The sequence below is a fragment of the Phocoena phocoena genome, chromosome 8 (assembly GCF_963924675.1).
Source record: "Phocoena phocoena chromosome 8, mPhoPho1.1, whole genome shotgun sequence".
Classification (NCBI taxonomy): domain Eukaryota; kingdom Metazoa; phylum Chordata; class Mammalia; order Artiodactyla; family Phocoenidae; genus Phocoena; species Phocoena phocoena.
In genome coordinates this window covers 109,615,704-109,637,686 of record NC_089226.1, presented here as the reverse complement: position 1 = coordinate 109,637,686, position 21,983 = coordinate 109,615,704, and the positions used below count along the sequence as shown (strand labels likewise).

Here is a 21,983-nt window from a genome sequence, read left to right as displayed (position 1 = left end):
CGCCGCGCGCGCTCCGCCCCCGGTCCTCGGCCCGCTCGCGGCCTCCGGCTCCCTCTCCTGGCCGCCGCGGCCACTGCGCCCGGCGGGCCACAGCCCAGCGCCAAGCCCTCACCCTAGGTCCCCAAGGGTCTTCCCTGCGTGTCCGGCCTCGCGCCCGTGCATGGGCCGGTGACCAGGGTCTACTCCCGTCGGGCCAGCGGATGGCGAGGTGCGCTGGGACGAGGTGTCCTAGGGGAGGAGCGGTGCTGGGAGGGGACTGAACTGGCCAAGCCCCCGCCCCTCACTGCCACCAAAGGGCAGATATGCAATCCCGCACAGGGTGACTTTGTATCCATCGGGGCTGCGGCCCTTACTTTGTAGCTGGGGCCCCCTGTCTCCCAGAGATCAGGACCAAGAGGAGGCGCTGGGCCGGAGACAGGCAGGAGCGAGGGCTGTGGGGAAGCCTGTGCACAGGCCCCCTCGCAGCAGGGGCCAGGCCTCTGATCTGGCCTCCCCGTGCCTTCCACCTGCCTCTCCACCCAGCAAATAAACTGAGCTCTGAGACAGCAGCCAGGATGGTGCACGTTTGTTACACAAGGAGGAGAGGGTCACTGGCCCCATACCCAGGGAAAGTTTGAAAGTGGGAGCCTCTAACCATTGGCCAGAGGATGTCAGGGACCAGCCCAAAGTCGGTAGGTTCTAGGTCTGGGCAGGCTCGGGGGATTGTGATGCTGAAGAGCCAGGTGGGCCGAGGTCCCCGGGGGCCAGGCTTGTGCGCTGGATGCCCTCCTGGTACTTGCGGCGGCCAAGCTCCAAGACAGCCCGCACCTCTTCGGCCACGTCCCGCCGGTCACTCTGCTCCAGGGCCTCCACAAGGAGCCCCACAGCCCCTGGCTGCCCGGCCTGGCGCTCAGCCCAGGAGAAGAGCATATGGCGGATCTGCCCATCCAGGTCGTCCCTGGGGGGACAGGGAACGGTGAGGGAGGGGCCCGGCCCAGGACCACCCTGGGAAGATGGGTTCCTTCCTCCCTGGGCCAGGGGCGGTCAGACCCTCCCTTTCCTGACTGTTTGCCCTGCCCCCACCTCCCCTGGACAGAACTTCAGCCAGCCTCCAGTAGGCAGGCCAGCAGCGGGAAGGGAGGCTCAAAAGAACTCACCGGAACTCATGCCGGATGCGCTGCAGCTCCCGGTAGGGCAAACCCAGGTGCAGGGCCACGGCTGGCCAGTCAGGGCCCAGGCGCCCAGCCACATTTAGCAGGTTGCTCTGTGTCAGGAACCCAGTCTCGGCGTCGCCCAGGTTCAGAGGTGCCAGAGAGAGGCCAGCCCCCTGCCCTGGGCCCTTGGATCCCCGCAGTCTCTGTGGGGAGGACGCAGTGGCAGTGAGCCCTGGCCCCGCCCCCGGCTCCAGCCCATACCCCTGGCCACCCCCTTCCCCCTCCACACACGGTCCCCCCGCCAGGCCGCACCGGCAGCTTGAGGGGCAGAGTGGCCATCCACGGGGCGTCTGCACCCCTCTTCTGCCGAGCAGCCTCCGCCTCCTCAGGCACCTCCTCTGGCACCTCTCCTCGGTAGAAGGACACCTGTGGGTGGGATGAGGCGGGCTTCAGTGCTCTGGCCGCGGCCCAGGCGGCCCGGGGGGCCCTACCCCGTTGGCCCACCTGGCCCCTCACGGCCTGAGCCCGCCGGTCCAGCGCTGTGGTCACGTACACCTCCTTCAGGTTCTTCAGGTGTGAGTAGAAGACGAAGCACACCCTGCCCTCCACACAGTCTGGACGGTCTGGGGGCAGGGGGTGGGCTCAGCAGGGACTGTAGGGGCAGACCCCAGGGTCCCTTCTCTGGGTGCAGGCGGCCTACCGGCATCCACGTTGATGCCCCTCTCGAAGGCAGCGAAGAATTTCTCCCCCTCAAACATCTCCACGGTGTCTGAGGGCTCCGGGCCACGGTAGCGCTCCAGCAGCCGCCGCAGGGTGCTGTCCACCTGCAGGGGCGACCCACTGGCTGGGAGCCCAATGCCCTGCCCTGGCCCTCTGGCCCCCACCCCGCCCTCCCAGCCCTCTGCCCCCGCCCCCACCTTGTTGCGGGGCAGGCACTGCAGCAGGACCTGCTCGGGGTCCCGGCGCCTCTGCAGCGCGATGAGCCTCACGCGGTGCAGCCGCAGTCGCTCCCAGGCCTTCCGCGCCAGGCCCCCCACGCAGGTCTTGGTGGTGTACCAGAGCCAGTACCTGGGAAGGCTGGGGGTGAGCGGGGTGCACAGGCCGGGGCAGGGGTGGGGGACCGAAGAGGCGGAGGGAGGGGCCACTGACCAGGAGAAGCGCGTGACCTGGAAGCGAGCATACAGGTGGGTGAGCTCCAGCGCCACCTGCGCCGTGATGTCGTCCCAGGTGGCCGCGGGAGGGGCCCGGTACAGCAGGTGCAGGTGCGAGTGGTCCAGACTCAGGCCTGTGGGTGGCAGGGGGCCACAGGCTGAGGCCTCCCTGCCCGGGGCCCCCCTTCTGAGCACTGTCCCCCCCACCCCGTGGCTGCAAGTCCAGGAGGCCACACAGCCGTCTCTCACCTGTGACGCCGGGGGGCAGAGGCAGTTGCACGGTGACTGGCCGAAGGAAGCTTGGGGGGCCGCTCTGGGAGAGGTAGAGCAGGGGGCTGGCGGCCGCCTCAGGCTCTCCCAGCAGGGCCGGCAGTTCTCTGCTGCCCACGCGCACCACCTGGAGCAGAGGGCACCCGAGCGATCACCTCTGTGCCCAGGCACCACCCGCCACCCGTGGCAGCTGCCCTGCCCGTACCTGCATGCGGGCATGACGGGGCTCCTCAGTGGCCCCAGGGGGGAATGTGACCTTGACCCCAGGATGTCCTGAGGAGCACAGCAACGTCCCCTCTGGTGGCACCAGGCAGGCGTCAGACACAGGGCGCGAAACCACGAAGAACCAGGAGAAGTGAGGCACCTGGCAGCGAGCCCAGAGCCGCTGGGCGTGTGGGGGGCAGAGGGACAGGGTCAGGGGCCTCGCCGGGCATGGGGGGGGCAGAGGGACACGGTCAGGGGCCTCGCCGGGCATGGGGGGGCAGAGGGACAGGGTCGGGGGCCTCGCCGGGCATGGGGGGGGCAGAGGGACAGGGTCGGGGGCCTCGCCGGGCATGGGGGGGCAGAGGGACAGGGTCGGGGGCCTCGCCGGGCATGGGGGGGCAGAGGGACACGGTCGGGGGCCTCGCCGGGCATGGGGGGGGCAGAGGGACAGGGTCGGGGGCCTCGCCGGGCATGGGGGGGGCAGAGGGACAGGGTCGGGGGCCTCGCCGGGCATGGGGGGGCAGAGGGACAGGGTCGGGGGCCTCGCCGGGCATGGGGGGCGCAGAGGGACAGGGTCGGGGGCCTCGCCGGGCATGGGGGGCGCAGAGGGACAGGGTCGGGGGCCTCGCCGGGCATGGGGGGGGCAGAGGGACAGGGTCGGGGGCCTCGCCGGGCATGGGGGGGGCAGAGGGACAGGGTCGGGGGCCTCGCCGGGCATGGGGGGGCAGAGGGACACGGTCAGGGGCCTCGCCGGGCATGGGGGGGCAGAGGGACAGGGTCGGGGGCCTCGCCGGGCATGGGGGGGCAGAGGGACACGGTCGGGGGCCTCGCCGGGCATGGGGGGGCAGAGGGACAGGGTCGGGGGCCTCGCCGGGCATGGGGGGGGCAGAGGGACAGGGTCGGGGGCCTCGCCGGGCATGCGGGGGGCAGAGGGACACGGTCAGGGGCCTCGCCGGGCATGGGGGGGCAGAGGGACAGGGTCGGGGGCCTCGCCGGGCATGGGGGGGGGCAGTGGGACAGGGTCGGGGGCCTTGCCGGGCATGGGGGGGGCAGAGGGACAGGGTCGGGGCTTCGCCGGGCATTGGGGGGGGACAGTTGGGCAAGGGCAGAGATGCTCCCTTCCCAGATGGGCCTGGACAGCCCTCACCTTGGGCGTCTCTTCCTCCAGGTGGGTCTCCAGGTCACTCCAGCTATTGTCACTCAGGGTCCTGACCACCACCTCACGGCAACGCCGGGCCCGTGGGGGCACAAAGAGCAGCCACAGGCCCACGTCCTGCCAGGCAAGGGTGCTGTGAGTGCCAGGGCCACGGTGGGGCCCTCCTCACCTGCCCCGACCCGCCCCGGCCGTACCTTCTGGAAGGCCACCCCGTGGGGCTGCAGCTCCAGGACACCACTGAGCAGAGAGTCATGGGGACCCAGAGGGACGAGGCGGGGCTCTGGCAGCCACAGTCGATAGCGGATGGTAACAGGGGTAGCAGTGGCTCCCACAGGGAACTGCAGGCGGACACCGCAGGCCAGGGTCACAGAGCAGCCTAGGGAGGTCACGGCGAAGCTGAGGGAGACAGGGTGGACCTCGGGTCAGACGCAGCAGGGTCCCACATGTCTGAGTCTGGCGCCCTGGGCAACTCTAGGAGACCCCCAAGGCACAGGCAGGTGGACAGGGTGACAGGGTGGACAGACGCTTTTGCAGCCCGGCCCCTCCTCCACACCATACCTGTCCAGATCTGAAGTCAGCAACAGTCTGGGCATTTCTGGGACCACGGGTGTCCCTGTGGAAGGACAGATGGGCTGTTAGGATGGTGACGACACCTGCGTCCTGTCTGTGGTCTGCCCCCGTCCCCACCAGTGAGCCTACCTGGAGGACTGTGGGGGTCGGGGCTAGGCCCACCCAGGGGGTTTCCTTGCAGTCGCACGAAGGGGGCATCCAGTAGCTCGGGGGGGACGTCCCGGAGCTGGTTGTCCCTCAGGTCGAGCCGGGTGAGCAGCGGGAGACGGGCCAGGCCGGCAGGTACCGAAGCCAGAAGGTTGCTGTGCAGAACGAGGAACCGTAGGGACCGCAGGCCCGCTGCAGGGGCGCCAGCTTAGGGCCCGCGGAGGCCACACAGGGCCACCCCAGCCCTGCAGCGCCAGGCCAGGCCGCTCACGCTGGGGCCTCCCAGAGAAGCCCTTTCAGTCTCCGCCCTTTGGCTGGACGAGAAAGCTCGGGCAGGCCTGCACAGGGAGCCTCAACAGCCAGGGAAGTGGGGGGCAAGCAAGGGCTGCCGAGGAGGGCGAAGGCTCGAGGTGGGCCAGCCTGTGCGCGCGAGGCCCTGCACAGGAGAGAGGGCTGTGGGACAGGGCAGGCTGGGCAGTGGCCGACGGCCCATCAGGCCCATCAGGCCCGGGGAGCCAAGGCTGCGACTCACCAAGGGAGGCAGGGAGGCCCTGCAGCCGGTTGGAGGCGAGGTTGAGCTCGGCCAGGCTGCTCAGGCCTCCGATCTCAGGGGGCAGAGCATCCAGAAGGTTCTCAGAGAGATCGAGGCGCTGCAGGCTGGACAAGGACCCCAGGGCTGCGGGCAGCGTTCGCAGGCAGTTGTGGGTGGCAGCGAGGAAGGTGAGGGCGGCGAGGGCCCCCAGGGCCTCAGGCAGCTCTGAGAGGCAGTTATGAGAGAGCAGGAGAGCATCCAGGCCACACAACTGTGGGACACAGGCTGGCAATGTCTCCAGGCTGTTGAAGCTCAGGTCCAGGTGGGCCAAGTGGGCTAGGCCACTCAGGCTGGCGGGCAGCGTGGCGAGGGATCCCCGGAGGCAGGCACCCAGAGCGTCCCGATGTTGCCCACCTGGGTGGGGGAAAGGCAGACATGGCTCTCAGAGCCAGAGTCCCAGGTCCCAGCTCAGCCCTGCCAGCCAGGGAAATAGGTGCATGGAAACACAGACCTCCACCCCAACCCCACTTAGACAGCGAGAGATAGACACAGATACTGGAGAGTCACCAGCAAATGAAAGAGGCAGCGACAGACAACACAGCCTCGTCTCGGCTGACAGTCACCACCCGTGACCCACCCCAGGAGAAATACCCACACTGGGGTCTGCTGGAGACCCCACTGGCAGCTGCCAGGTCCAGGAGCCCAGGCTCAGCCAGCTTCCTCTCGGGGTAAAAGGGGTCGGGTAGTGCTGTGCAGAGAACAGCGATGAGGCTGGGGCCGGGGTTTGCCTTTCAGGACCAAGAAGCAGAGGCAGGAGCCAGCGATGCGGCTGGGACCAGGTGGGGCTCACCTTTGAGGACCAGGGAGCGGAGGCGTGGCAGGCTCGAGGGCAGACGGGCCAGGGTGGCCTGCAGCAGCTGAGGGTCCTCGTGGCCACTCAGCTGCAGGAACTCCACCTCCAGCAACTGACGGACCTGCTTGGCACACAGGTGCAGCAGCCGATGGCAGCCCCTGGGGTGTAGGTCCAGGCTCAGCCGGTTCCCAGACAGGAGAGGGGGCGCCCCCAGCCTCGCATCCACAGCATCTGTAACGGCTCCTGCCGCATCTTCTACAGCCGCTGTCTCGGGCTCCAGCCCCTCCGCCACTGCAGCCATCGCCCACCGGCTGTCCTCGGGGGCCAGACATGTCCCAGCTCGCCAGGCAGGCCTGCTCAGGCAGGGCCCAGGGAGGCTGCAGAGTCAGGGGGAGGAGCGGGTAAGAGGGGGCTGGGCGTCCTCTAGCCAGAGGAAGGGGGACTCTGGCTGGGGAGAGCTCTTGAGCCAGGCCAGCTGGTCCAGAGCCCAAAGCCTAGGCTGCTGGGCAGATAATCGCTGAAATGGGGCCGGGGAATAGGACTCCCCAAGGCTGGGAAGGCAGCAGGCAGGGAGACCTCTGTGTGCAGAGGGGCTTGGGGACATGCTTGAGGGAGAGGGGAAAAGTGAGGCTTCACGTCCCAAATCTGGAAACTTGACAAGGGACTCCTAGAGGTGTCAGGTCCTATTCCACCCCCCACCCCCTCTGGGTCCAGCCCCACCTCCAACCTTCACATTCCTCGGCTTTGACCAGAGGTCCCGGCTCTCATCTACCACGTGGGGCCGGTGTTCCAGGCAAGGGCCGGGTGATCGTGCCTGCGTATGTCAGAGCAGCGAGTGTGAGGGGGTTCCTAAGGACCGGACCCCACTTCCTGGCGCCTGGAGGTGGGCTCCCCGCCACTTCCAGCTCGCACCTCGGTCCGCGGAGAAGGTCGGTGCACCGCGCAGTCGCGGCCCCCACCGCTCGGGTAGGGTCCTGGGCGGAAGAGCGCGCCCTCCCCGAGCCACCCTCCCCACGGCGCGCCCGCGGCCCGCGCGTCACCTGCTCCCGGCGGCGCGTTTCCGGGTCCCGCCGCATCGGAAGCTCGCCTCACGTCCGGCGAGGGTCCGCAGGCCGGGATCTCAGTGTCCCTCCCGCCCCGCCCGCCCGCCCTCCGCCGGTCGCCGCCCTGCTGCACTCAGCTTCCTGTAGGCCTGCGTGCCTCTGCCGTCCAGCCTTCCGTGGGAGGGCCCGCGTTGCGCGCCACCAAACCCAACCTTTCAGAGGTTCTCTCGGGCCCTGGGCCCGCTCAGCTCTAGGGCTGTGCATTCCCGGCCCCATGCTGAAATGAGCTAGTGCGATCTCTGGCTGCAGGGGGTATTGGGTGCTGATCAAAGCTGCTGCCCCACACCACCTCCTGCCAGAGGACAGCTCTGAGAATGTCCCCAGCCAGCCCCAAAAGCCTCCTCTCAAGCCCTGCAGAGCCTGGGCCCCAGCTGCAATGGCCCTCCTTTTAGGGTGATCACTGTGGGTCACATGCCCCCAGCAGTGGACTTCCTCACATGCTGCCTCCTATCTTTCCGCATCTCACAAGGAAAAGGCGGCTCCGAGAGATCAGATGTTGCCCAAGGCCACTAGCTGGTGAGTGCCAAAGCCAAGGACCTCAAACCAGGTCTGTCTGACTCTCAAGAGAACCTTCCCCACTCCCGCTTCCTCACCCCGCACAGTCGGTGCCTATAAACGGACACATGAACGCATCTGCTTCTGCCTGTTCTGCCCCAAATGATACCGTGTGCACCCTCTTTCCTCCACCCTCGCCAGCTACCGCCATCCCTCCTACCCGGATGGGCAGTTCCCACCAGGCCTCCATTCTCCCCAGCTCCTATGCCCCCTTCAGTTTCCACATAGCTGCCAGAAGAATTTAAAACAAACAAACAAAAAACCAATCACAGGAACATTATTCAGTCTTAAAAAGAAATGAAATCCTGACACATGCTATAATGTGGATGAACCTTGAGAGCATTACTCTAAAGAAACAAGCCAGACACAAAAGGACAAATGCTGTATGACTCCACTTCTGTAAAGTCTCTAGAGCAGTCAAATACATAGAAACGGAATGTAAAATAGTGGGGGCCAGGGGCTGGGGGAGGGGAATGGGGAGCTATTGTTTAATGTGTATGGAGTTCAGTTTGAGAAGTTCTGGAGCTAGATGGGGGTGATGATTGCACAACAATGTCAATGCACCTAGTGCCCCTAAATTGCATGGTTAAAATGGTAAGTTTTACGTTATGTATTATTTTACCATTTAAAAATTTAAATAAAAACAATCACAACACTTGCTTGTGTGATTGCAGTAAAGTCCCATCCTTCCCAAATGGTTTCCCCACTTTACCGCAGCTGTGTGACCCTGAGCAAGAAAACCTTTCTACGCCTGACTTCATCTATACGATAAGGGTACCGTGTGGCTTGCGTTAACAAACCAGTGCTTGGCGCTAACATGCGGGTTCACCTGCTGTCAGAGCCCGCATGGGCTGGCTGCTGCCTCTGAACCCATCTCCGGCCACCTTAGTTGGGCCTTTGCATCTGACCCCTGGGGGCTGATGCTCGCCCCACGTCTTCGCAGGGCCGGCTCCTACTCATCCTTCAGCCCCGTGACAGTGTCAGCCTGGGACTACCTCGTTTATTTACTTTGTGTGTCCGCGCACTAGAACCTGAGTTCTGCGGAGGCAGAACCGGGCCTGTTCCCTCTCAGGACTGACGCCAGCCTGCAGCAGGGTTCCTGACACGGAGAGTGAATGAGTGACGTGTGCTACGTGTGCTACGTCCGTGTGGACCCTGAGGTCTGTCCCGAGCCGACAAGGCCAGGGCGGGGGGGGTGGGGGGGGGGAGTCACGTGGGCTTCGGCACTCTTGGCTCCGCTCCTCGGGGCGGCGGTGACAGGGCCTCCCAGCTTCGGCCGGAGCTCCCACCAAGGCGCTGGGGGGAAGCAGCAGCTCAGGTCGGCGGTGTGAGCGCGCGGAGCAGCTCGCCCACCCCACTGGGCGGGCCGGACAGCGAACTCCTGTTCCCGCGGCTGGGGACCACCTGAGACCCGAAAGGGCAGCGGTCTGGACCAGTGCAATAGCGCCCGGGCCACGTGCGGCCCGCGCAGGCAGCAGCGTAACCGCGCTTCCGGTAGCCATGCACCATGGGACTTGTAGTTTGCCGGCCGCGTCAGCCTCTCCCGCAGAGATGCGTCCTGGGCGTGAAGGCTGCGCTGCATGGTGGGAGCTGTAGGCGCCGCGTGGCATCCTGGGAGCCCTAAAGGGAAAAACGCTGCACTTCGGACTCGCGTCTCGCTCTGCCCCGCTTCCCCCAGGGATCTCGGGGGCACTCACCCCACTGTATACAAGAAGGCGTCCCGGAACTGCCTTTCGCCTTTGCGGCGGTGGCTGCGGGACAAGACGGGATAATGGCGTCACCTACGTCCTCCTGGGCTAGGCACCGTCTGACATCACTAGGAGGCGCCCTCAAGGGGCGCTGCGCGCTGGTTCCGGAGGCTTCTGGGTAGCGAATTATCCCCGCCCCCCGCACCGGCGCCTTCCTTTCCGTGCCTAACGCCGCCGAAGTCGCACGCGCGAGGCTTCTCCGCCGCCGCCAAGTTAGTGGGGCGGGCAGGCCGGGGCGCGGGCCGGGCCGGGAGTGCCGCAGAGGGAGGGCGGGCGGGGCAGGGCGCGAGCCGAGCCTCTGCGGGGTCCCCGGACCGAGCCACGCGCGGCCGCGCACGGGCCGGGGTGGGGGCGGGAGGCCTCCCCATAACGCCGCCGCCCTCTCCTCGCGCCGCAGGATGCGCTACGTTGCCTCCTACCTGCTGGCCGCCCTCGGGGGCAATTCCTCCCCCAACGCCAAGGACATCAAGAAGATCCTGGACAGCGTGGGCATCGAGGCGGACGACGACCGGCTCAACAAGGTAGCCGCCTCGCTGGGGCCCGAAGCCCCCGGTCTGCTCTGTACTCCGTACAGGGGGACCCCTCCCTTACCCGACCCGGCGTTTCCCTTTGGGAAAGTGTAGGTTCCTGCTGATTTCTGCCAGCCCATATGGTTTTGGGGTTGCTTTGATGTACTGGTATAGCCCGAAGGAAGAAAAAGTGGGGGTGAAACCAGATCTCAGCTCAGAAACACAAGTCACGTGTAATTGAAGGTTTCTTAGTAATTTTTTTTTTTAATGAGAGCGGTGATGTTCATCTTGATCTGGTTTTCTTTCACCCAACTTGGTGAAAGTTACTTTGACACGTGTTGAGTGTAAAGTGAGATATTTTGCATCCTTTCTCAGCAGTAAGTTTTGGTGTTAGTTTTTACACGCAGGGCGTCTCAGTTCACCTGTCCTGCGTCGGTTGTGACGGCTGTGCTGGGTCCAGGGGTGTGATGGTAGGCCTCGTAAACTAGGCCACTCCTCTCTTTTAGGTCATCAGTGAGCTGAACGGAAAGAACATCGAGGACGTCATTGCCCAGGGTGAGGTTCTGTCCGGGGCTTTCGTTTTCACGGTCCATTCTAATTCCTGCCGGTCAGCCTGTGACCTGCCAGGTTTCGCTTGTGGACCAGAGCACCTTAGAAGCCTTACCCAGAGGAGTGAGCAGGGTTTCAGTGGGCTCAAGCTGCGGGCGCTTCTAGACAGTTCCGGGACAGGGCGCCCGTGCTCTCACTGGGCTTTTGTAAACAAGTCTTTCCACCCCTTCTTGGGGTGCTAGGGCTGACCACAGGCCCCTGCCCTGTGGTATCAGACTGGAGTATGTGGGACTTGTCTGGAAGTTGAGCTCTTGGGGAGCTGTTTCTGTCCTTGGGTCCGTGACGGGGCAAAACCAGTTCAGCAAACAGTCTGGTCTGTGAGCTCGCTGCTGGACACTGGAGCAGCGGACTTTACCTGCCTGATTGTAAACATGTTTGTCTAGCTTACCTCCAGGGTAGGGCGCTGTGGTCTTGTAGCCCTGCTGGAGGGACTCCTAGAAGCCAGTTTCTGGCAGTGGCAACAGACTCTCCTGTGTTGGAGAACAGGAATCTATGACGTGGATCCTAATACGTTGGGCTAAGTGTCTGGTTACTTTTTTTTTTTTTTTTTTTTTTTTTGCGGTACGCGGGCCTCTCACTGTTGTGGCCTCTCCCGTTGCGGAGCACAGGCTCCGGACGCGCAGGCTCAGCGGCCATGGCTCACGGGCCCAGCCGCTCTGCGGCATGTGGGATGTTCCCGGACCAGGGCACGAACCCGTGTCCCCTGCATCTGCAGGCCGACTCTCAGCCACTGCGCCACCAGGGAAGCCCTCGTTACTCTTGAGTAACATTGAGGCCGGGCTCCTGCTGTGGTTTCACCTCTCCCTTCTGATTTCTGTAGGTATTGGCAAGCTGGCCAGCGTGCCAGCTGGCGGGGCTGTGGCCGTCTCTGCTGCCCCAGGAGCTGCAGCTCCTGCTGTGGGTTCTGCCCCAGCTGCAGGTAAGTGGAGGCTCAGGCAGCTGTCTCTGCAGACACACTGGGGTCTTTGCTGGGAGTGTGGCCTGCACCGCGGGCATTTCTCACCACGCTCTTTCTCCCTGCAGCAGAGGAGAAGAAGGAGGAGAAGAAGGAGGAGTCAGAAGAGTCAGATGACGACATGGGGTTTGGCTTGTTTGACTAGAGCCCACTCCCCTGCAAATAAAAATCTGTTGACGTATTTCTTGAGCTGCCTGTGAGCCCTTCGTCAGAGTGTGGTGTCTGCATCCTAGTCTCATCCCGGGATGAACCAAGGCCCTTGCGCGATGAGGTGGAGCGGGTTGCCTGAAGAGCCAGGAGTGGAGTGCCTGGACGGGGAGCACTTTCTGTGTGTCTCGAGTGTGGCCAAGCCTTGAGTCCCCTTCTTGGGCATGGTCCTGGCTCCTGGACTGCCAGGGCCTTCCTAGGAAATGAGGCCTTCAGGGGGACGCCCACGAACACTTGAAAAGCAGGGGTGGGTGGTCTCTGCCCTGTGAGGTGGGTCAGGCTAGTTGAGGTCAGCAGCTCCCGCAAGGCTGAGAGAGCCTCAGTTACGCACAGGAGATGTGCTGGTGGGTGTGTGGTCCCCAGATGTCAGTGTGGGGGTCAGTGCCCCGGCTCTACCTCTCCCCTGAGCAACTTGGACTTACCTCCTCTGAGCCTGTGTCCCCAGCTGTCTGGTGGGCCAGTACCTTGGCTGGGTAGATCCAGAAGTGGTTTGTGGGCAGCAGTGTTGGGCTGCGTGCTTGCTTGTCGGGCCCGCCCATGCTCTTCCTGCCAGGCTCTGGCCTAGAATGTGGGGCATAGGGGAGAGGCCCTCCCACTGCCCACCCAAGCACCATCCTGGCCCTGCAGTGCAGCTACTGGCAGTCGCCCAGCAGTGCCAGGCCACCCAGTAGATGCTCAGCTTTGCTTTCTGAAGGCTATGGTGTGCCAGTGGTAGGCCAGTGTGAAGGACTTGCTTCTATGGGCTTGTAGTTCTGGAGGAGAGTAATGAGTGTGGCACAAGACAGCAGGGCTGGGTGCGTGGGGGGCCCTCCCTCAGGAAGAGGCCCCAGGGCAGGGGTGTTCATGGGTGGAGGGAGAGGGCTGAGGGCCTTTTTGCTACCCAGAGAAGTGGGGATTAGAAGAGGGCCTCGGGGGAGGGGGTGTGGGACATGGGGCTAAGGGGGAATGAGGAGTCCTAGCGGTGTGGGGTGCAAGGGGAAAGTATGAGTGGGGTGAGAGGTGGGGCTGTGGATACCCAGAGACACAGGTGGCAAGGGGCCGTGGTCCAAGGTTAGGGTAGAGACGGCCCACCAGAGGAGTGACGCAGGGTCCAGGAGCAGAGCTCACAATCCCAGCCTTGGAGGCTGAGGAGAAGGGCCTTATGTGGGCCAGAGGACACCGTGGGAGTGGGGGCATGACACCTCCCTGGCAGTCAGCAGATACCAGGGCTTCTCCTCTGTGCAGACGGGGAGAGGGGCAGGTCCACTCCCACCCCAAGCCAGGATTCTAGGAAGATCCACCCTGTTCCTGGCTGCAGAGCTCCTGGGGCCTGGTGGGAGGGAGGGATATGTACCCAAAACAAGTCAGACAGGGTGTGGAAATGGGAGCAGAGGTCTCCCGGCACTGGGGTAGTGCCACCCTCCAAGCCCCACAGTCCCTTGGAAACGGGGAGGGCATGGGCTCTGGCCTCTCCTTGGAGCAGGTTGCAGGGATGGCCTGCTTAGGTTCCTGGCTCAGCTTGCACCGTCCCGGTCCTCTTTGGCACCCTGGTGAACCCCTGAACTTCGCAGGCTGGCCCTGGGGGTCTGTTCCATCCCCACTGTGTCACACCCCTTGTCCCCTGCTGCATCCAGCAGCATCCCCAAGGGCTCAGCCACCCTTATGGGGCCACATCCTCTGCCCTGCCTCCATCCCACCCAAGCATTTGGGGTTCTAAGTCAAATTCCCTCATCCCCCTGCCTTCCCCATTCCCAGCACCCACCTGCCTTCCCCATTCCCAGCACCCACAGCACCCAGACCTGGGCTCCCCTCTCCTAATTCCCCCACCCAGGGCCTTTGAACGTCCTGTAGGTGGGTGGCCCTTTGCTTTCCCATGTTAATAGTATCCACACACCTCTTCGCCCTTCTCAGTCCTTATCTGAACTTAATAGAAACCATCTCTCCCACTCCCTCCCCCAAGTGGGGCAGGGTTTGTGTAGACTTTGCTCACTGCTCACGGGCACCCGTGCTGGCCCCCATGCCAGGCGCACATGGTGCTAAGCATGGGTGGCTTGGAGCACAGAGGCTGAGGACTGGGTGGCATGACGCCAGAAGGCCCTGTCCTGGGGAGGCTCTGCTCTGGCTTCATCTGGGCCTCGGGGCTGGGGGTCGTGCAGCCCCAAGCTGGGTCCTGAGCCAAGCTCCAGCCAGAGGAGCTAGTGTTCCTGGGGAGACGGATGCACATTGGCTGCCCACTGCCCAGCACAGACAAGCCCCTCGTTTGGGAGGTGTGGTGAGGTGCAGGGCTGGCCCCTGGATCCAAGCCAGTTTAGGCCTGCCCTACAGTCCAGGAGAAAAATGCGGAAGCTGGCAGGAGGTGACATCACCAGGAACGTTCCACCTGTTGGGGCAATTAGTGAGGCGGGACAGGGCTTGAGTCATACCCACGTAGACCCCACAGCCTGAGGAGCTGGGGCAGGACGCAGGTCGAACCTAGGTTAGTGCCAAGGTGGAGCTGGGCGCGTGGCGGGCAGGGCTGGGTCGGGATGTGCGGTGTGGGTCTGCCACGCCGGTGTTATCTCTAGAAGTCTATGTGTGATTCGCGTGCGCCCTGTATGTTCATGGGTAAGTCTGTGGATAAGTCGGTGGGTCCTTCAGGTCCCTGACCCTCGGCGAGCTCCGCAGTGTCCCGGGTTGGTGTTGTAGGCCGACCCCCGAGGGAGGGGGCGGATGCTGCCCAGACAGCAGGGCCCTCCCCTCGTGGGTATCCAGCTCAGACTGCGGTCGTCCCGGACCTGAGCTCGACCATCTCCACACCTCTGGGCCACTTGGTGTCCCCTCCCGCCGTCGACGATGGCGGGGTGGGGAGGTGGGGAGGCAGCGGGAGGTCAAGGTTGTGGACTCTCGTCCGGGCCTGGCCAGTGTCTTTGGCGGGGCCGCAGGTGTCGCGTCTCAGGGCCCAGTGGCCTGGACAGCGGGCGGCGAGGTGGTGGTGGTGGGGCGGCGGGGACGGGGTCTCAGAGCCTGGGCCGGGGCTCCAGGCGGGGTCTCTGGGTCGAGACGGGCTTCCGGAGAGGGGCGTGGTCTCGGGGACGGGCTTCGGCCTGGGTGGGCCCTCGGGGCCAGAGACGGGGCTCCAGGGCCCGCCCCGAGGGCGCGGCCGTTCCCCGCGCGTCCCAATTGGGCCGCGCGTGCCGGCTCCGCCCCGCCCCCCGCTAAAATCACCGCCTCCGCCTCCTCCCCCGGCAGCTTCTCCAACTCCGCCGGCTGAGACCGCGAGCCACAGCGACTGCGGGGCCGGCCGGCCGGCTCTGGCCCCGGCTCCAGAGCGAGCGGCGAGCGCGCGGCGCACAGCGAGGCCGGCCGCCCGCGGAGCCCGGAAGCCCGGCGGGCCGCCGCGATGTTCCCCAGGGAGACGACATGGAACATCTCGTTCGCAGGCTGCGGCTTCCTCGGTGTCTACCACATCGGCGTGGCCTCCTGCCTCCGCGAGCACGCGTCCTTCCTGGTGGCCAACGCCACGCACATCTACGGCGCCTCGGCCGGGGCGCTCACGGCCACGGCGCTGGTCACCGGGGCCTGCCTGGGTGAGCGGGCCGGCGGGGGCTGGCGTGCGGTCTTCGTGAGCGCGGAGCGCCCCGCTCCGTCCGCACAGAGCAGCGGGCCGGGCCGCGGGGACCGTGGAGGCCTTGGGGTCTCTGCCCGAGACCCCGACCGAGGCTCCAATGCCGGACGCCGACGAGGGGCGGGGCCTGCCTTGTTTTCTTCCGAGGGTGCCCGGGGATTGGGGTAGGGCCCTGCGCGCCTCTGAGCGGAGGCTGCCGCCTAGGGCCCGCCCCTCGGGCGCAAAGGTTGGGGGGCGGGCAGGTGCAGCACGAGCTCTTTCGTTGGAAAGAGAAAGTAGTTCGTGGGCGGGACCGCGAGAGTCGGGGGAGAGGCCTAGGCCGTCCTCCTGCCCCGGGTACCCGGCCGGGTGGCAGCGGTCACTGTCTCCTGGGGCTACGGCATTCCGGACTGCCATGGCCCCGGGGCTGGGAAAGGGTTGGCCTCTGAGGAGCGCGTCCGGGCACTGTGGCCTGGTGCCTCCCGAGAGCGCCTAGAGGAGGAGCCGGCAGGTCAGACCTGGGCCCGGCCAGCGCAAGCTCTCTGCCGCCTTCGCCTTCCTGGCGCACGGCCCACTGGGGGCCTGGGGCCCACTGTGGGCCTGGGGCCCTCTGTGGACTGCGGCCAGACGTTTTTGCCCACCCCGTGGGGTGAGAGGTGCTTTAGGACTCTGCAGCCCCGGAGTCGGCTTCCTCCACCCACACGCTTCCGGCGGCCAGCGCGAGTGATGTTTACAGCACACGGAGTCCTCGGAGTGCTGCCCGGCCCCCAGCCGACTAGGGCAGCCAAAGTAACAGAGGGGTCATGAGCTTCTGGAATGCCCTGCCCATCAGGAGCCTGTCCAGTGTTCTCCTCTGCACCCTGCCGGTGGCCTTTCCCCTGAGGAGGGTGGGGTGGAGGGAGCACAGCTCTACATTCTTGGGACCTGGGAATTCACCACTGTGGCCCTGCCCCTCCTCCTCACGGAGGCTTTCAGGCCAGTGCTTCCCAGACCGCCGTGCTGGTCTCAGGTCCGTGGTACCTCGTAGAGGACATGGTCCCATGGCGCCTCCCCCTCCCCACTCCCAAGAATCCTCTTTCTCACGGGTGGGAGTGATCTTGGGCAGCTGGAGTCCCCACAACTTGGCGGGTGTTGGCTCCACGCTGCCCCCCTTCCTGACCTGGGGGATGGTCCTCAGCTCCTCCCCGAGGCCTTGCTACTCCCTGACTAGCCCTGGGCCTGCTCCCACCCTGGCTTTGTCCCAGGCCAGTGCCCATGGGCCCCCAGGAGGAATGTCGGGGGGTTGCTTGCTCTTGGCTGCAGTGGGATGCGAGTGTGCTTCCCCAGGAGTGATGCGGCCCCGCTACGTCCCACCTCAGGCCCCTGGGCCTGTGGGGCCCCTGGGCTGCGCTGGGGTCGGTGCATCTGGATCCGGCCCAGCGGGTGAAGGCTGAGCCTGGTCAGAGCTGAGCCTCTGCCTTCTACCCTTCCCCGGGGTGGGGGCTGGGTGCCATGTCATGCCAGGCCCAGTGACTCACAGATCAGGGTGGGCAGTTGGGAAATACGGGCAGAGGGTAAGTCGTGGCCCCAGCTGTCTGCTCTCCCAGCAGCCCCTCTCTCCCCAGGAGCAGGTGGCAGAAGCCCCAGCTGTGGGCCAGGCTCCACGGTGGACACTGAGACTCCTCTAGGGTAGAAAGGGGTGCCGAGAGTCTGTGCCGTAGACCCTGGGTCTGGAGCCCTGGGGAGTGTGCGAAGCCCAGGAGTGCTGGCCCCTGACCCTTGCCCCTGCTGCTCCAGGGGAGGCTGGTGCCAACATCATTGAGGTGTCGAAAGAGGCCCGGAAGCGGTTCTTGGGCCCACTGCACCCCTCCTTCAACCTGGTGAAGATCATTCGAGGCTGCCTGCTAAAGACCCTGCCTGCTGACGGCCACGAGCGCGCCAGCGGCCGCCTGGGCATCTCCCTGACCCGCGTCTCCGATGGCGAGAACGTCATTATAACCCACTTCAACTCCAAGGAGGAGCTCATCCAGGTGGGCCCTGGGGGCCACACTGGGGGTTCAGTAGGGACCCCAAGGCCCCTGCTCACTGTCTCCCTCTGTCTCTGCCCCACAGGCCAACGTCTGCAGCACTTTCATCCCTGTGTACTGTGGCCTCATTCCTCCTTCCCTCCAGGGGGTGGTGAGTATCTCCTGGGCACCTTCCCTGGGTGACAAGAGCCGGCTCCTCTGTGGGCTGTGGGACAGGGAGGCGGGGAGGAAGCCATCTGTGCCTCCCCACGCCGGCCCCTCACTCCTGCCTCTGCCCGTTGCCTCACTTCCCCCAGAGTTACTCAAGAGCCAGGCCAGCCCTGCGCAGATGCACCCCCCACCGTCTGGCCATCTGCTCGGTGGCCAGTGCCCAGTGGGTGAAACGCCCAAATGAAATAGCCACGGGGGGGCAGCCCAGCTGTCCCCGTGTGACCCCGTGTCCCTGCCACAGCGCTACGTGGATGGCGGCATCTCAGACAACCTGCCGCTCTACGAGCTCAAGAACACCATCACAGTGTCCCCGTTCTCGGGCGAGAGTGACATCTGCCCACAGGACAGCTCTACCAACATCCACGAGCTGCGCGTCACCAACACCAGCATCCAGTTCAACCTGCGCAACCTCTACCGTCTCTCCAAGGCCCTGTTCCCGCCCGAGCCCCTGGTGAGGCCAGACCTCCCCGCCGGGCACCGGGGGCGCCGGCTACGGCCCGCACAGCCTCTCCACTGGGGCAACCCGTCCAGCCTCTGTCCACCCTGGACCTGGTCCTGAATCCAAGTTAGCTTGCAGTGGGGCAGGGTGGGGTGGTGGTTCAGGGACACCGGGGACTCTATCAGGCATGTCTGGCTCCCCTGCCCCAGGTTATGCATCCCTCTGCCTCAGGTGCTTCGAGAGATGTGCAAGCAGGGCTACAGGGATGGCCTGCGCTTCCTGCGGCGGAATGGTGCGTGGGGGTTGCCTGGGCAGCCGGGTGGGCTCTGCGTGGCTGTCCTCTGTGGGCTAGCCAGCCTCAGCCGTGCTGATGGCCTATCGCCCCCCCCCGCCCCACCCCAGGCCTCCTGAACCGGCCCAACCCCTTGCTGGCGCTGCCTCCCGCCCGCCCTCCTGCCCCTGAGGATGAGGACGCACAGGAGGCCGAGGTGGCCACGGAGAGGACCGGAGTGAAGGACCACTTGCAGCCACCTGGGGAGGATCACATCCTCGAGCACCTGCCCTCGAGGCTCAACGAGGGCATGTGGGGTTGGCGGGAGCGGGGGGACCTGGGGGGATGGGGGGCAGAGGGGTCCTGGGCTCCACCTCCCTCCCCTACCGACCTCGCACCAACCTCCCTCCTGCACCCACAGCCCTGCTGGACGCCTGCATGGAACCCACGGACCTGCTGACCACGCTCTCCAACATGCTGCCCGTGCGTCTGGCCACGGCCATGATGGTGCCCTACACTCTGCCGCTGGAGAGCGCCGTGTCCTTTACCATCCGGTGCGGGGCAGGGGGAAGGGGTGCAGGGACGAACTCTGGATCATCCCCGGGTGGTGGGCACTCGAGGGAAGAAAAAGGCGGCCGGTTTAAGGGGCTGCAGAGATGCCACGTCGGGGTCCCAGAAGCCAGGCACAGACGGAGGTGGGGTGGGGCGGGTGTGAGGTTTGGGCCACAGCCCCTGAGGCTATGCCTTGTGCCCCGCGCCAGCTTGCTGGAGTGGCTGCCCGACGTTCCCGAGGACATCCGCTGGATGAAGGAGCAGACGGGCAGCATCTGTCAGTACCTGGTGATGCGCGCCAAGAGGAAGCTGGGCAGCCACCTGCCCTCCAGGTGAGCTCCTTGCTGCCCTGTCCACCCCGCCTGCAGCTTCAGGGGCCCCCACGAAAGCCCTCCTCCCTCCCTCGGTCCTTTCCCCGCCCGCAGGCTGTCGGAGCAGGTGGAGCTGCGCCGCACCCGGTCGCTGCCCTCCGTGCCGCTGTCCTGTGCCGTCTACAGCGAGGCGCTGCCCAGCTGGATGCGCAACAGCCTGTCGCTGGGGGACGTGCTGGCGAAGTGGGAGGAGTGCCAGCGGCAGCTGCTGCTGGGCCTCTTCTGCACCAACGTGGCCTTCCCGCAGGACGCCCTGCGCATGCGCACCCCTGCCGGCGCGGCCCTCGTGCCCCCGCAGCACCCGCCCGGCTCGCCCCCTTGCTGAGAGCCGCCCGCTCCGGCCTTCCCCGCCCCCGGTGCCGAGGGCCGGGCCCCCCGGCTTCCCTGCCCCGTGAGGCGGGGCCCCGGGGCCAGCAGAGAGAGGAGATGGGGGTCCCTCACGCTGCCCGAGGGGGCTTTGCTGTCAACCAACCACTAACTCGCTACACTGAGGAGGGAGGGGAGTGGAGTAGCCCTCCCCTCGCAGAGGGCCCCCTGTCTGTGCCTTAACCTCCCCTTCCAGGCCCCGCCCTGGGGCTGGGGACTCCTGCACCTGCGGCCCCTGCCCAACACCCACACCCGCGAGTGCAGTATTACTCCTGAGAACTTTGCACCTGTTCCTCCCTCTACATTTTTCTCATTTGGCTGAAGAATGTGTGTGAATTATTTATTTTTGCCAAAGCAGATGTAATAAATGCCGCCGCTCAGCCTTACCTCCTTCACTCGTTGGTGACGCCTCCCCACCCCCGCCGCCCCCAGCTGACCCCCACAGCGTCCAGCCTCAGGCCAGTACTTCCTGGGCTCCCGCTCTCCTGGAGCCTGGCACTCCGGCCCTGCCAGCCGGGCCTGGGGCTTCCCCCTCAAAGCACTGCGGGCTTCCTAGGCTTCAGCCTGCTCCTCTGGCTGGGACCCTTGGGCACAGCTTTCTAAGGGCCAGTGGAAGTATTGGGGACCAAGATCCTTGCAAGATACAAACAGAACTGTTCAGTTTCTTACCGAGGTGGTGTCTGCACCTCTGCTCCATGGTGCCCTGGGGGCGTGGCGCTGATTTCCCAAACTGAGCTCTGGGGGCCTGCTCCACTGGGGGTGTTTGGCCCAAGGCTCTGTGGGTGGTGCGGGTCTTGCCCGTGTCACCCATGAGCCTCACTGCGAGGTGCACACACCTCGTTCCCCTGTTCCCCCCCCCCCCCCCCCGCTGTGTCCCCAGTCTCCTGCTGGTATACAGGAGGGATCTGGAATGTTGGGCGGGGCGAGGTCTGTGCCAAAGGGGGCTGGATCCTGTTCTGGGGGGGGATGAGGTTTTCTGAAGGCCTCTGCCCTGCCTGGGCAGTCTGAGGGGATGTAACCAGCCCTCCTTGGTGATCACAAGGGCCCATGGGGTGACGGGCGCCTGAGCAGAGCTGGGCACTTGGCTGGGGGTCCAGAGCGCTTAGTCCTGCCAGGTTCAGCCGGCACCTGCCCTCCTGCCCTTTCTCCTCGAGGCACGGGGCAGCGGCAGTAGCCCCCAGCCAACAATAACGGTCGGTAGCGCGACTGCAGGACTGGGAGAGCCGGCTCAGCAAGTCCCCGTGCACCTGTGCCAGGGGCCACCCCCACCTTGGTCTCAAGGTCCTGTCCTATAGGCCCAACCTGTTCTAGTTCAGCAGGATCCCAGGCCCCTGAAGAGGCAGAGGCCTCCAGCCCCCCAGCGCTGTCCGGACAGCTCTGCGAGGCCAGCCCCTCCAGGTGGGTGCCAGGCTGGGGCCGGGGAGGAGGACCCCTGGGAAGATGACGGGATTTTTCTCCCCCCCACCTCAGGAAGGTCACACACAGGCCCCACCCAGAACCTTCTGGCAGCCCTCCCCCAACAGGAACCTGAGTCAGGGCTATGCCCCCAAAGGAGTGCTTGGGGCGCCTGCTGAGACGAGGACCTCCCTCTGCTTCCCCCACCCCCAGCCACTCACCCTCACACGCACAGGCATCTATGCCGCTGATTTAAGTACCATTTTCTTGTATAGTACGTGTTTATTGTTTAAAAATGGAAAAAGAAAATTGGAGAAGTATAGGGAAGAAAGGAAAGTCACCCCACTTCTAGAGAAAAGCGTTGAAAATATTTTGGTCTATTTCCTGCCTTCTTCGTGCACACACTTTGGCGCCTTAAATCGGGATCCTGAGGACTGCCCCCCCAACTTTGGCCCTGTGCAGGAAGGGTCCCCAGGGTCATCCCCCCACTATGCGCTCGGACTCTGCCAGGACAGACACTCGGGGTTCGGGCCGTATGCAGGGGCGGGGAGGGCTATGAGGCGAGCGCTGGGCCACCCGGGCAATGCCGAGAGGCGGGGACACGGTGGGGACGCGGCGGTGGCTCCGCCAGGGCCGTCGCTGCCGGGGTCCCGGTGGCCGCAGGAGAACAGCCTGGTGTGCAGCAGGTGCGGTGACAAAGCTCGCAGGTAGCCGCCCGGCCCGTCCCCCCGCCCGCGTTGGCCCCGCACCCCCCGTCACCGCCAGGCGCGCCGATCCCCGCGTGTCGAGATCAGGGGCTCCGGGGCCCCTTGGGACACGCACTGCGGGGGCAGAGTGGGCTAGGCCCCAGGGTGCGGGCGCTCAGGCAGCCCTTCCCCCCCGCTCCCCGGCCCGGCCACAGCGCAGCTTCCGGCTGGGATGGTCCCCCGGTCCCGTGGAGCCCGCCCGGGGAAGGCGACGGCGTGAGGCGGAGACGTCTCCGCCCCTGTGTCCCCTCCTCTCCGCCTTTCTCAGCCCTGCCCTCTTTGGAGGTCGCCTCCCGCATCCCCCAGGAATGGGTGGGGAGAGAGAATCACAGTCCTGGGCTGGGGGGCGAGGACCAGAGGGTC

The 21,983-nt window shown here is 65.5% G+C and overlaps 3 protein-coding genes and 1 non-coding gene across 4 annotated transcripts; 3 read left to right on the top strand and 1 right to left on the bottom strand.

The window, feature by feature from the left end:
* Window positions 1–296: 296 nt before the first annotated feature.
* PIDD1 (p53-induced death domain protein 1) lies at window positions 297–6,317 on the bottom strand. The gene is made up of 15 exons (XM_065882114.1): window positions 6,014–6,317; window positions 5,164–5,577; window positions 4,614–4,823; window positions 4,473–4,527; window positions 4,109–4,310; window positions 3,906–4,031; window positions 2,760–2,939; window positions 2,534–2,681; window positions 2,283–2,418; window positions 2,051–2,201; window positions 1,834–1,957; window positions 1,638–1,756; window positions 1,446–1,559; window positions 1,137–1,336; window positions 297–937 (listed from the first exon to the last, which is right to left on the bottom strand). The coding sequence occupies exons 1-15, from the start codon at window positions 6,315–6,317 to the stop codon at window positions 679–681; spliced, it is 2,742 nt and encodes a 913-aa protein (XP_065738186.1). The 3' UTR covers window positions 297–678.
* A 3,254-nt stretch (window positions 6,318–9,571) lies between these two features.
* On the top strand, window positions 9,572–11,676 carry RPLP2 (ribosomal protein lateral stalk subunit P2). Its single transcript, XM_065882040.1, has 5 exons — window positions 9,572–9,634; window positions 9,820–9,943; window positions 10,438–10,486; window positions 11,361–11,459; window positions 11,564–11,676. Exons 2-5 carry the CDS (start codon window positions 9,821–9,823, stop codon window positions 11,638–11,640), a joined length of 348 nt encoding a protein of 115 aa, XP_065738112.1. The 5' UTR covers window positions 9,572–9,634; window position 9,820; the 3' UTR covers window positions 11,641–11,676.
* On the top strand, window positions 10,517–10,651 carry LOC136127683 (small nucleolar RNA SNORA52). The gene has a single exon (XR_010656142.1). It is a non-coding gene; the product is annotated as a small nucleolar RNA SNORA52 (small nucleolar RNA).
* A 3,259-nt stretch (window positions 11,677–14,935) lies between the features above and the next one.
* Window positions 14,936–19,533, top strand: PNPLA2 (patatin like phospholipase domain containing 2). Its single transcript, XM_065883206.1, has 9 exons — window positions 14,936–15,247; window positions 17,041–17,273; window positions 17,356–17,421; window positions 17,722–17,931; window positions 18,151–18,211; window positions 18,322–18,498; window positions 18,612–18,744; window positions 18,952–19,074; window positions 19,168–19,533. Exons 1-9 carry the CDS (start codon window positions 15,061–15,063, stop codon window positions 19,436–19,438), a joined length of 1,461 nt encoding a protein of 486 aa, XP_065739278.1. The 5' UTR covers window positions 14,936–15,060; the 3' UTR covers window positions 19,439–19,533.
* The last annotated feature ends 2,450 nt before the right edge of the window (window positions 19,534–21,983 follow it).

Bases quoted from the DNA above. Each gene is read 5' to 3' on its own strand.
- PIDD1 (XM_065882114.1), bottom strand. From the start codon at position 6,317: ATGGCTGCAGTGGCGGAGGGGCTGGAGCCCGAGACAGCGGCTGTAGAA. The intron at 2,940-3,905 runs GTGAGGGCTGTC...CCACACGCCCAG, and splicing joins TGGAGGAAGAGACGCCCAAG to CGGCTCTGGGCTCGCTGCCA. The intron at 2,682-2,759 runs GTACGGGCAGGG...CCTCTGCTCCAG, and splicing joins CCCGTCATGCCCGCATGCAG to GTGGTGCGCGTGGGCAGCAG.
- RPLP2 (XM_065882040.1), top strand. From the start codon at position 9,821: ATGCGCTACGTTGCCTCCTACCTGCTGGCCGCCCTCGGGGGCAATTCC. The intron at 9,944-10,437 runs GTAGCCGCCTCG...CCTCTCTTTTAG, and splicing joins ACGACGACCGGCTCAACAAG to GTCATCAGTGAGCTGAACGG. The intron at 11,460-11,563 runs GTAAGTGGAGGC...TTCTCCCTGCAG, and splicing joins GGGTTCTGCCCCAGCTGCAG to CAGAGGAGAAGAAGGAGGAG.
- PNPLA2 (XM_065883206.1), top strand. From the start codon at position 15,061: ATGTTCCCCAGGGAGACGACATGGAACATCTCGTTCGCAGGCTGCGGC. The intron at 18,212-18,321 runs GTGCGTGGGGGT...GCCCCACCCCAG, and splicing joins GCGCTTCCTGCGGCGGAATG to GCCTCCTGAACCGGCCCAAC. The intron at 19,075-19,167 runs GTGAGCTCCTTG...CCCCGCCCGCAG, and splicing joins GGCAGCCACCTGCCCTCCAG to GCTGTCGGAGCAGGTGGAGC.